This window comes from Ambystoma mexicanum, chromosome 5q (assembly GCF_040938575.1).
Source record: "Ambystoma mexicanum isolate Mex_15411 chromosome 5q, UKY_AmexF1_1, whole genome shotgun sequence".
Lineage (NCBI taxonomy): Eukaryota > Metazoa > Chordata > Amphibia > Caudata > Ambystomatidae > Ambystoma > Ambystoma mexicanum.
The window spans coordinates 828,485,127-828,498,281 of record NC_090933.1 but is presented as its reverse complement, the minus strand read 5'-3'; the positions used below and the strand labels follow the sequence as shown (position 1 = coordinate 828,498,281).

Genomic DNA, 13,155 nt, shown 5'->3' with positions numbered 1-13,155 from the left:
CAGTGCTCATCAGCAACGTACAGATTCGCTGGCTGAGGGCGCAACGATGTTGGATACCTCTTCTGGTAGGTTGCAGACTTCTGCAAATTGAAAAATGAAAGAAATCCCAGGCATGCCAGCAGAACCTTTTGGTTGTTGTGACCGGACTAAGACAATTCAGATACCTATCCTGGTTGGTTCCAGTCTCCCTCAACTTCAACAAAGTCTGATACGAGAACACAGCAGAACACCACTGCTGTTATTGCTGGTCTAGGCTCCACAAGGTTACAATACCTCTTCTGATAAGTACCGGTCCTCTGCAACCTTTCTACCAAAGAAAGGCCCAGATGGTTCAAGGTGTTTGGTAAAGCCACTGAGGTCATGTCTTCAATTGCAGGAGTGGGCAGATTGTGCCAGTCTCCATTTGGTGCTTTATAACAATGGGTGGCATGTTCTTCCACATTTTTCCAAACTTTCACCACTCCTGCGCTAACACTACAAGGCACAGAGACAACGTCTGACAGTGCCCTAAATTGGGGAATTGTCTTCCTCAACTCTGGTAACAGCATACAGGTAAAAGAGCAAGATGAGCCAGGTTTCAGTTAAGCAACAGCAAGCAGGATTCCAGGAAAAGGCTTCTTGTGGCTTCAAAGTCCAGAAATGTTACTCTGGTGGTTTAAACTATTTTAAATGTTTTCTATAAAGAGTAATTTTAGCTTTTTACTTTTGTAGCTGCTTAGAAACCTTTTAGCTTATGTTCTTATTGCATCTAGGTTTGTTATTTAGGGAGTTTCTGTGTTTAACTTTTTCAAAATGTCGTGTTGATCGTTTGTCAACCGAACTACATTTCCCATCTTCCATGTAGTTATTTCCCTCATTTATACTGCAACCAGGCGTGTGAGCGCCGATGCGTGACATAGGCCGGTCTGTTCCAGTCCGTTTTGGGTACGAGCTGGTTGCTCGTTGGAACTAACAGTACTTTTCTTTTAATTCCTTAACAGTAGCAGGGTCAGTGCTAGTGCTGCACCTACTTCAAATGCGGCTACATTGCAGGAACTTTACTTTTGAGCCCAGTAAGAAACGAACAGAGATAGTAAAACAGTAACTCAAGATAAACATAAGTTTTAACCAGCTCCATTTTAGTACGGCTGATATGCCAGCTAAACCTAGTAGCATGACGACCTTTAAGCCGAATGTGATTAACCTTAGTCTTTGCATAGTTACTCTTCAAGCGGTTAGCGTACGCAAATTAGGCAAGGATAGCAATAGCTCTTTGTAGGCCAGGTGACGTGCGGTCAAGTAAGACTGTATCGTCAGTATAAGTAGTCTACGCTACTGCTAAGTCTGTGTCGTGCTTAACTTCACCCTTCAACACTGGACTTCTGGCTACGTAACCAACTGTTATATTTATATAATAAACCCCCAATCTTTGCTCTTTGTAGGCCAAGTGGGGTGCGGTCAAGTAAGACTGTATCGTCAGTATAAGTGGACCACGGTACCGCTAAATCTGTGTCGCGCTTAACTTCACCATTCAAGACTGGAATTCTGGCTATTTAACCAACTCTTATATTTATACAATAAAGACCCAATCTTAATTTTTTGTTCTTGGAAGTTCAAGTTCTTATTTTTCTTAACAGCTCTCACTTTCTTACATAGCAACCACTTTTCAAAGTGATTCTTGTAATAACAGATTATAGTGTTATCTCTGCCTTGGACCGACATCATCCCCGCAATATAACACCAAGGCTTAATTAATGCACATAGTTTACCCAAATTACCTAATCACCTTTACAGCAGTTTAATACTTCTTCAGCAGGGCAAGCTATGTTAATGAATTTTGTAAAGCGCACATACGCTGAAGCATCCTGGTGCTGGGAGGAACCAGAGGCAGGCAAATTATACCAGCACAAAAGTGAATCGGAAATTCAGAACAGATGGGTTTTTAGCAACCATCGGAATTAAAGAAGATTCTCTGTAGCTCTGAGAGGAGCAGGCTGGGAGTTCAAGAACTTTGCTGTCGCCACAGAAAAAGCACGACCACCCACTCGTTCACGCTGATAGCGAGGAATCACCAGCAAGCAAGCACCAGAAGATCGCAGGTCGCAGGCTGGCACATAAGAACAAAGGTTCTCCTCGAGATACTCTGCACCGGAACCATAGAAATCCCTATGTACTATCACCATGGATTTGAATTGGACCCACTGAAGAACGGGGAGCCAATGTAGAGAATGGAGGACAGGATAAATATGAGCACCATAAGGGGTGCCAGTGCAAATACAAGCAGCAAAGTTCTGAAGAAGGTGTAAGCGATAGAGGAGGTACAGAGGTTGAGCAGGGGCAGGGAGAAATGACAAAACCTTCTGAAGAACACCAAACTGAAAAAAACCTGTCTTGCAAATGGCTCCGACTTGTCTCTCCATTGATAAGGAGGAAGAAAAGATTACTCTCAGATTTTTAACCTTCGAAACTGCAGAGGGGCATGGGCCAAGTTACATACACCAAAAGATCGGAGACCACAAAGCAGCAGGTACAGAAATAGCTGCCCAAGGGCCGCACAGGGGGACACCACCAGGATGTCGGTCTTGCCCCCATTCAATTTCAGCCAATTGCTGCCTATCCACTCACTCACGGCCAACAGGCAACTCCTAAAATTAGATGAGAGTCCTGGCTGGGAAGAGCCGGGACAAGGCCAATCCCTGGGGCACCCCACACAACAGGGCTGAGACGACAGAGAAAAAAGTGGCCAGTGTCAATGTTTGGCTACGATTGGCCAAAAAGGAAGCAAACCAGGCCAAAACCTGACCAGACACGCCAGCTGCAGCCAGGTGATCCAATAGTACCAGATGGTCAACGGTATCGAGATTCTCGACCCGGATGGAACCCCGACTAAAAGCACCCAAGAAAGAAGTGGGTAAATGAGAAACCAGAGATTCCAACAATTTCATGAAGCAAGGAAGCAAAGAAATAGGTCAGAAACTAGGTGGAATCCCTGGGTTCAAGGAAGGCTTCTTCAGAAGCAGAATAACAACCTTCCGTTTAAGCTTAACTGGAATAGAGCCATTTTGACAAGAGTTGTTTACCACCTCTATACGCCACATAGAAATCTCCAGGGTGATCACCTTCAAAATTCTTAAAGGAATGGCATCAGAGGTTGATGCCGATTTTAATTTGCTAATAGCCTCCACCGCCTAAGTTGAAAAAAGTGGAAACACAGACCAACACTGCTCAGATGAGCTGTGAGAAAGCTGTGATTCCGCAATAGGAAACTCAGCGAGACAAATCTCTTCCCTTATCATATTGACTTTATTATAGAAAAAAACTGCCAAATCATCACAAAGAGCTAGTGAGTGGGCATCTAAGTGGTGGAATCCAAGGGAGTAGAGAGAGCTCGAACAACAGAAAATAGTTCTTGAGGTTGATTTTGGGCATTTTCGATCTTGCTAGTAATAAAGACACTTTTTGCCGTCTGGATAGCAAGATAGTAAGTAGTAGAGGCCAGAGAAAAATCAAAGTCGGCACAGGCCGAATAGGTTCTCCGCCACTGCTGTTCAGCATGTCACGTTTGTGCTTGCAAAGCCTTTAGCTCATCCGTGAACCAGGGCTGAGAGGGGCGCCCCCTAAGCTTACAATGGAAAAGCGGGGCGAGATCCTCAGCCACCTTAACAAAAATGTTTGTTAGTGTGGAGAAGTTAATTGCACCTGAACATTGGAAACAACAATCCTTATTGGTAGTTTTTAACCAACTATGATATGATATGATATGATATGGCATTTGTAACACGCATATACACAAGTGTTTCAAGGCGCGACGAGGCAGGGGGGGAACAAGGGGAGAACAGACAACGATCCTACTAGGCCAGGTGTCATTCAGATCGCACAAGTGCAAGGGTAGGGGGACTGGGAAAAGTGCAAGGGCAAGGGGAGAGGTGAAGTGCAGTACATGTTTAGTAGAATACAAGATAAGTAATAGGGCCAGCTGGTGGCAAGTGCAAGGAGAGTGCAGTACATGGTTAGTAGAATACAAGATAAATAATAGGGCCAGCTGGTGGCAAGTGCAAGGTAAATGCCGGGAGAAGGGGCTGTAGGATACAGAGACAGTCCCGTAGTGCAGGTAGGCAGTGCAGGCAAGAGTGGCTGGCCCAAGTACCGAGATCGATGAGTGACCATTTGCAGATTCAGTGCATGTTCAGTGATTTTAGCAGGGGAGAGAGGGAGAAAAAGCGGAGGCAAAGAGGAAGGTTTTGAGGTGCTTCCGGAACCGGAGATGGTTCTCCTCAAGTTTCAGGGAGGCAGAAAGGCTGTTCCAGATGGACGCCCCTGCTGCGGAGAGAGATCTACCCCCAGCTTGTTGCTTGGAGAAGCGGCTGACCCGGAGGTGGTTGGAGGTGGATGAGCGAAGAGCTCGAGAAGGAAGATATTTAGGAAGAGAGAGTTGAAGGTATTTTGGCCCAAGGCCCCAGAAGGCCTTGTGGACAATGCAGAGCGTTTTGAACTTAATCCTCGCAGCCACTGGGAGCCAGTGTAGCGATTTCAGTCCTGGAGAGATACGGTCCCTGAGCTTGAGGCCAAGGACAAGTCTCGCAGTCCTGTTCTGGATGAGTTGCAAAGGGCGGAGAGTAGAGGCAGGAAAATTTAGATAGAGGCTGTTACAGTAGCCCAGCTTCGGGAGAACCAGGGCTCTGGAGACAGTCAGCTTCTGGGGGAAGGAGAGGAAAGGAAGAATACCTCTGAGGAGGTGTAACTGGTAGTGTGACTTCTTAGAGACGTCAGATATGTGAGGAGAGAAAGAGAGTGTGGAGTTGAAGATGACCCCGAGGTTTTTTGCCTTGCATGTAGGAGCAGGAAGAGGGCCAAGGGAGGCCGGCCAGAGAGCTGCAGGGAAGGAGGGAGTGGGTGTGCCGATAAGTAGAATCTCAGTCTTACTGGCATTAAGGCAGAGGTCGTTGGCGGCACACCATTCCTAGATAGCAGAAAGACAGTTGGAGATGAGGGAAGGGGAAGAGGAGGCCGAGGGTAGCCTGAAAATGAGCTGGGTATCATCCGCATAGCACTGAAAGTTGGGACAGAGAGCAGCGATGCGGTGGCCAAGAAGTGCCAGGTACTGGTTGAACAGCCAGGGGGAGAGGTTAGATCCCTGGGAGACACCACAGGTAGAGAAAAAGATGTCAGAGAGGAAGGAACCCAGTTGGACCTGGGAGGGTCGATTGGAGAGGAAGGAGGTCAGCCACACCAGAGCCTGACCAGTGATACCCAGCTTATCACGGAGACGGTTGAGCAGGATGGTGTGGTTGACAGTGTCAAAGGCAGAAGAGAGGTCGAGCAAAATGAGAACACAAGGGGTGTTAGAGTCAAGGTTTGAGAGCAGGTCCTCACAGATGTTCAGGAGAACAGTTTCCGTGCTTCTGGCAGCTCTGAAGCCAGACTGATGGTCATGAAGATTACCAACAGATTCAGCATGGAGATTAAGCTGGGAGATGGCCAGTTTATCCAGGAGCTTGCCCAGGAAGGGAGTGATAGAGATTGGGCGATAGTTAGCTAGGAAGGAGGGGTCGGAGGAGGGTTTCTTAAGAAGGGAGTGCACAAGGGAGTGCTTGAGGGGGGATGGGAAGACTCCAGAGGCGAAGGAGTGATTGCAGAAGTCAGCCAGGGCAGGCGCCAGCGAGTCGATGTGGTACTTGATAGTTTTGGAGGAACAGGGGTGGACCTGTTTTGACAAGACTTTCTTAGATCGGACTTGTCTCGAAACCTCGCCAGCAGAAAAAAGGGGAAAGACAGAGAAGGAGGGAGGAGGGGTGGCTGCAGAGGGGCCACAGGGAGAGCAGGGAATAGAGGAGGGGAGGTGATAGGAGGAGAGTGAGGACAGGATGTCCTGAGTTTTTTAAATGAAGTGAGAGGCCAGTGCTGTGCAGAGGGCCTGGGAGGGAACAGGAGAGGTGGAGACTGCAGCAGGGTTGGCCAGCTCCTTGCAGATTTCAAAGAGTTCGGCCGAATTGTTAGATGCCGCAGAGATGCGGGCTTGGATAAGGGCTCTCTTCTTAGTGAGAACAGAGAGCCGGTATTGCCTTTGGAGCAGGCGGCAGGCCAGTTTGTCAGAGGATGAACAAGAAGCACGCCATTTCCTCTCTGCCTACCTGCACTTGCGTTTAAGGGTGACGAGATCCGAGTCGTACCAGGAGTTACATTTGGCTTTGGGCTTCAGGCGGATTCTCATGACAGGGGCAAGGATATCAAGGGTATCAGATATAGCAGAGTGGAGAGTGGAGAGGGCTGTGTCAGGGTGGGAGTCAGCCGAAGAGGGAGGGGGGGCAAGAAGGCGAAAGCGAAAGCCTCAACTGACACACGCTTCATGGGTCGGATGACCGCGAAGGTGGGTGGAAGTGATGAGGGTGGCTTTGCCTGTGGGGTAGGGAAGGTGAGGTGGGAGGATAGGAGAAAGTGATCACTCCAGGAGAGAGGAGTGGAGAGAGGGACAGAGAGGGGAAGGTCAGAAGAGATCAGAGCATCAAGAGTGTGCCCTGCAGAATGGGTCGGCCCAGACGGGAGAATAGAGAGTGAGAGAGAGTCGCAGAGGTTGCGAAAGAGTCCAGAGGAGAGGCAGGAGGCATCAAGGTGGATATTGAAGTCTCCAAGAAAGAGGAGTTGAGTGGTTGAGGACAGGAGTGAGGAGGCGAGGTCAGCCCACTCAGAGAGGAAGGAGGAAATTTGACCAGGTGGCCGATAGATAGTAGCCACGGTAAGGGAATGGCTAGGAGAGAGAGAGAGAGTCGGCAGACAAGGCATTCAAAGGAGGAGTAGGTCTGCCTAGGGGTGACAGTGGCAGGAATCCACTCAGGGAAGATAAGGGCCACACCCCCCCCCAGCACGGTTGGGCCTGGGCACGGAGAGGATCTTGTAACCATCAGGTAGGAGTGTGTCAAAGCTGGTGACAGAGCTGGCTGTGAACCATGTCTCGGTGAGACCGAGGATATCAAGGTCCAGTTCCTCAAGAAGGTGACAGATATCAGGGGAATGTTTGACGGCAGAGCGAGAGTTGAGAGTGGCAATGAGGAGAAGGTTGCCATCCTTAAAAGACTTCCGGGGAGGGGTACAGATCAGAGGTATGCCCTGTCGAGGTGAAGAGGAAGGAGCAAGAGAGAGGGCAGGGTGAGAGGGTGGAGGCAAGGTAGCCGAAGACAGAGAAGAGGGGACAGCAGGAGAGGAAAGGAAGTTGATGAGGCGCGGGAAGTGTCTATCAAAGAGGTGGAGGTTGGCCTGAGGGCCTTGGGCCAAGATGGTCCCAGACATTAATGATGGCCTTAGAGGAGCGGAAGGGGGCCAAGAGGACATCCCAATGGGTGCCACCATTAATGGAAGAAGAGGAGAAGGGAGAGAGCACATAGACCATATGAAGGGTCCATTGGTCAGGGGAAGGGATGAAAAAGAGGATGTCAGTAAGAGTTTCCTTGGAGGAGGCACTGGTATAGGTGTCAGCGATAGGGAGGCCTGGGTTGGAGACCAGGATATCCTTTTTAAACTTTTTCCTACCAGATTTAGTGAGGAAAGCAGGATAGTCAATGGAGAAGCAGTTCGAGAAGATAGGAGAGATAGAGCGCACCATGGAATAAGGAGGGAGTGGGGGAGGGGAGACAGACGAGAGCAAGCAGACAGGAGTGAAAGCGGCAAGCCCTAGTTTACCCCAATTACAGAGCAACAGTAACACAGTAAATACGAATTAGGTACCCAGTGTAGAGGCCACCTAAGTTTGAGAGTCCTGCGAGGGGAGAAAAAGCCCTACTTTACCACAATTACAGAGCAACAGTAGCACAGTAAATACGAAGTAGGTACCCAGTGTAGAGGCCACTTAAGTTTGAGAGTCCTGCGAGGGAAGAAAAAGCCCTAGTTAACCACAATTAGCGGTACACACTGAAGTGTAGAAACCATGTGAGTGAAAAGGAAAGGAAGGTGTAGGATGTTGGGCTGGGTAGTAGGTGGAGCTAACCAGAAAGAATGCGGGACCGGCGCCTGGCGTCCCCTGCGAACACCTGCAGACACAGGGAGCCGCAGCCTTAGGAGCCGCCCTTTGCCTAAGGGGGGGCCCTTAGCCGAGAGGGCTGACGGACAGGGGGGCTGCCCAGGGGGGTGGGAATTTAAGGCAGGAGGAGAGGAAGGGGAGGGAGGGTGTGGGCGGGCAGGGAGGCGGGAAGGGAGCGGGGAGAGGAGGACCAGGAAGTGCGGTGGAGGGAGGGGGAAGGGGGCAGCACAACACGCTCAGAGCGCCTACAACAAACAAAAGTGCCTGAATTCACTTACTGAAGGCCCAACGGGGCCTGGAGGGCAGCCTCACAGCAGGCCACACAGCTACGGGCGACTGCTCAATCCCGCTCAGGCTCAACAAGATCATGGTGTGAGCTGCTCCTGCAGCAAGGAACGTTGGGCTCACCAATTAACTGCTATTTATAAAAGAGAGGAAGGAACAGAAATGCTGCCTTGCCAGTTGCCACCAATGTCCTTTGGATGAAACGTATACATGAACTCCCATCAGCCTCCGCCCTCCCTTCTTCTTCTTCTTAATTATGGCAAAGTTGGTACTTGCCAACCACCGCGGTGTGAGCAATCTGCGCCTGAATCACAAACGGCACAACTAAATTGTCAGACCACAGAAAAGAAAAAGGAGAGAACACAGTCGCTAAAGTATCTCTGGTAAAGATAAGATCCAAAGTATTACCGGCTACATGGTTCTGGCAGACACAAACTGGCTCAAACCCACATCCCTCCTTACCTCAACAAATTGCTCCTCTGCCTTTGTAGCAGGACAATTAAAATGCAGATCTGCACTATATACTCATTAGCCCTTTTTAAATTGGCCTCAGACCATATTACCTTCGGTGATGACTGATGCCTTGACCAATTCTACCTTCCTATTATTCTGGAAATATACTTTAAAAGTAACTTTCATCATTGCGTTGTCACTGACTGGAGTTAATACGACTTCATACTTCAGTGTCTAACAGTGTAACACATCTGTGACAAATATACTGTCCAAACATGAAGTACTGTGCTGGTTAGTCCATGTAACAACCTCCAACAGAGTTTTGTTCATGCTTGGCAGCAATGATAGGAGATTAAATTCCAAAAGTACTTCAGACCACTTCCAGCCCTTCTTTATTAGTGCTCGGGAATGTTCCGAGAGCTGCCTCATTGATCATCCAAAATTACGCCACTTACCAAATGAATACATTGCGCGTTAAAGTCACTAGCTATCATTTTACTTCCCCTGGGGTTCTTTAACTTCCATGTTAAAAAGAGCTCTGCCACTCATTTGAACAATGAATCAGTGTGAGTTCCATCTTTGTGATTGCATAAATTAAGTATTAAGGTGCGGCCAATCCAATCAAGAACATTCTTAATTTCACCTGCCACAGCTTTGTCACAAGCTGCACCAATATTATGCCCCACTATATTGTAATCTTGTCTGAGGGCTATGCATAAACCCTCCTTAGATCTTCCCATCCAAGCTCTGATAACTGATTGTACACATATTTAAAAACCATCCGTTGAAAAAGTTGACATCAAGCAGGGTTCTTGTAGCATAAATATGTCAGTCGTGGCCCGAGCAGCATAGCCAATTGGTTTTGTGGTAAATGACCTGAATACCCTTGTGTTCCAGGATAGGACAGAGGTCAATACGAAAGGCGTCCAAGGCTCATTGGGCAAAGTTGGCTGTATCGATTTAGATTCTTCTCCTTGGTTGCCCAATCTCTATTTTACCCAGGCAGATTTAATTGCTACTTTACCTTCCATGGTATACACAGAGGACTTAAATCATTCCTCTTTAAGTGGGCCATAGTAAAATTGCATACAATAGCACATAGTATACAGTTCATTAACAAATAGCATGAGCCTTCCCACTGCCATTCAGCTAACACATGTTACCATCATCACTAAATAAAATCTTTAATATAATTATTTACAGGCGGGCACCAAAAGTATCATATATTGCTGCTCTACAACCCAGTGGGAGTCCCTTTAAAGAAATCAAAAGGATAAAACAGTTTGTAGACCCTCCAGGATCACATCGCTGACCCTCTGGCTGCAAATATTCAGAAGCAGAAGCACATTAGGCCGGTGTGGGAAGGAGTTTTGAATTGAGGTGCATTATTGATTAAAAAATAACATTTAGAACTTGTTTTCACATCTAACCAATCTTTTTAATTCTATCAATATGTAGGTCTTTTACAGCAACAGATAATATGCATTCATCTTGAGGAAACATGTTTACAATATTGTGAGATCTCTGCATAAGTTATTGGAAATCTTCATTTCCCAGCATTATGAATTAAAAGCCATCAAATACTTGATTATTGTAATAGTCTTGCATGTAGAATACATTTTTTTTACCACATCCCTCATATTTACTTATTTGAAAATAATAGAGACATTTTGTATTTTTATGCAGGTTTTACTTATTTCTACAAGGGGAAGGAGTACTGGAAATTCAACAACCAGAAGTTGAAAGTAGAAGCTGGATATCCCAGGTCCATCTTGATCGATTTCATGGGATGCGATGGAACGACAGATAGGGACAAAGAGCGACACAACCCCGAGGATGACGTAGACATTGTCATCAAACTGGACAACACAGCCGGCACTGTGAAAGCCATAGCCATAGTTATTCCTTGCATTTTGGCCCTGTGCCTCCTTGTCTTGGTTTACACTGTGTTTCAATTCAAGCGGAAAGGCACACCCCGCCACATACTGTACTGCAAGCGCTCTATGCAAGAGTGGGTGTGATGTAGGGTTATTTGGTTTGCCCGGCAGTTTGGGGTAACTTGAGAGCTGTGAGGCCATTCCCTAGCTGGGAACGGGAATCTGTCAGTCTGGATCAGGCTGATATTTAAACCCAAGGGGGTTGTCTATCCTACGCATGAGTGGGAACCCACTCCACTGGGACGCTTCCATGATACATGGTATCTGCCGTCTCTTCAGTCCTGCAGTATGTATTTCTTTGTCATTTGGTTCCAAGCCTTTACTCTGCACGCTCAATGCCCAATTAACTATCAGGATTTAAAACAGAAGAGGAGCACAGAAATCGTGTTCAATGAAAATCATAATTTGTCTGTTTAAAACATGGACGTTTCCTATTTGAAATCAAATATGTTGCTTTAATAAAAGCTAAAAAAGAAAAGAAAATACACCGACACGGACATTCCGATGGGAAACACAGTTGAACTTTCAAGCAAGTGTGAAGACCCCAAAACAGCTCCGTCTCCAAAGAGAATTGCTTCCTGTCTGCTATGTTTGAACTCCTACCTTCGGTTTGGTCACGTGGGAGTCCTGAGTGACAGGCGGGACCTCGGACTGTTCGGACAGCCGTTTTTCAGAAACAAGGGGCCAAAATATCTGCAATATAGTAACAGCCTTAAAGAGACATTCATCGGTGTGTTTTATACAGCTGTTTCCGAGCTACGTTCTTTATGTTTAAAACATGTATACCCTTATTGTACTTAAACAGACCCTTTTGTTTGTTTCCTTGCAAACGCCATTTCTTAGCTTGCTCTACTCGGTCTTGTGCCAGGCACCTTGTCCTGTTGCATCAAAAAGTCACGAGACCACTTCCCTGGAACTAGAGCGCCTGCAGAGAGGATAGCAGCCTCGACAGGAGCTCGACTGGCAATAGTGTTCATTTGGAGAAAATCTTTGAGAACTGTGGTATGCGTTTTCAAAGCCACAAAATGGAGGGCGAGTGGGCTGAATTGGAAGATACAGGTAAACAACTAGCCACTCAACTATATGCTAGCAAAAAGATGTTTTTTTAATTTTTATTTTATTTTATACGAGTAACATCGCTTAAAGGTATTCACAGCAAGCATTTATGAGGTTTGCACTGTGTCAGTTACTCTCCTGTTAAATAAAGAGTGTATTATTTTCACAAATTCGGGCTAAGGATGTGGCGTTGTGTGTTATGGTTGGCTGTGTTTTAATAAGTGACTCGGGTTGCAGGCAGGTGCATTTCTGTTGCAACTTGCATCGAAACATGAGTTGCCTTGGTAAATTGCAAGAGTACCCAGAGACAGAACTGCACTGCCAGCGACGCATAAAGCAAGTTTGAGGGTTGCATGGAAATTCTCCAGTGCATTTGTACCATGCTGCATGTTTACAATACTTCTAAAAGTGTCTGTCAAACCACTGACACGTGTAAGTGCAAAGGCAACCCCCTAAGCAGTTCAGTTGTGTGCATCATGTCTGCTGACAGCAGTATTTGTATTTTGCAAAGACCTGCAGAGCAGGTTTCTATCATGTCTTTTTTTCCAGGATGAGAGCCAGATACATGCCGACCTTCCTATTGATTTTAGCAACTGCTTCATGGAGCAATAGACTCGGAGTCACCGAGCTGCAAACCTATTAAAGATGGGCAGGTGAATCGCGCTCTGTGAGCCGAGCCTTTATGAGACCAGGTCTTGGGAATGTACTGTGTAGCTTTTGAAACAAATGAAGAGATTGCCTTGAACTCATTGATCTGTTGACTGTCATTATTAGGTTAAACATGGCCCATGCCGTCTGAGTGCTGTCCTCTGCCTTCGACCTTCACCAAGCTATAATGCCCAACTGGGACATCCAAGGAGCTGGGACTCTATTAAGGAAAATATCCCGAAACCGCTGTCACTGTTGGTGGCGAGAACAGGAAACAAAATAATCTCACATGAACATCAGCTGCTTCTTCCAATGGACATGCTGTGAAAGCTATAAAGCATACCTGTACCACATACCTGACGTATATCCCATGGATTGATGTTGTAGTCACAGCTCAGCAAAATACCTGAAATGTAAGGATAGCTTTCACATTGGGAAATATACAAAAGTAACTTTTTTTTTAAATAATGGTTTTATTACTACATATATGTTGAGTATTCAACTAAATTCTCAGATGCTCATTCTTTTGTTTCCCCCTTTATTGCTAGGCAGGTTTTAGTTGGCTGTGCATGCATAGGTGTGTGTGCGCGCTCGAGTGTGTGTGGGTGTGTGTGTGTGTGTGTGCACAAAGGCGCATGTGCACGCCTGGAATACATTCTGGAATATTAAGGCTTTGGAGAATATAGTCGTAATACTGTAATGACTGTATTGAGTAAAATACTTTCCTGTTCCGATAATTGCACTCTAGTTTAAGTGAGTGGTACACATCAAACGAAGACAAACAAT

General features: G+C 46.7%; 1 protein-coding gene across 2 annotated transcripts in view; it reads left to right on the top strand.

Moving 5' to 3' along the window:
• MMP16 (matrix metallopeptidase 16) overlaps positions 1-11,891 on the top strand; it is an 892,963-nt gene extending 881,072 nt beyond the window's left edge. For both annotated transcript variants that reach the window (XM_069621310.1, XM_069621309.1), the window contains one exon: positions 10,415-11,891. In XM_069621310.1, coding sequence (XP_069477411.1) covers positions 10,415-10,749 — 335 coding nt within the window. In that variant the 3' untranslated portion in view covers positions 10,750-11,891. The remainder of the gene's footprint in view (positions 1-10,414) is intronic.
• Positions 11,892-13,155: the final 1,264 nt, after the last annotated feature.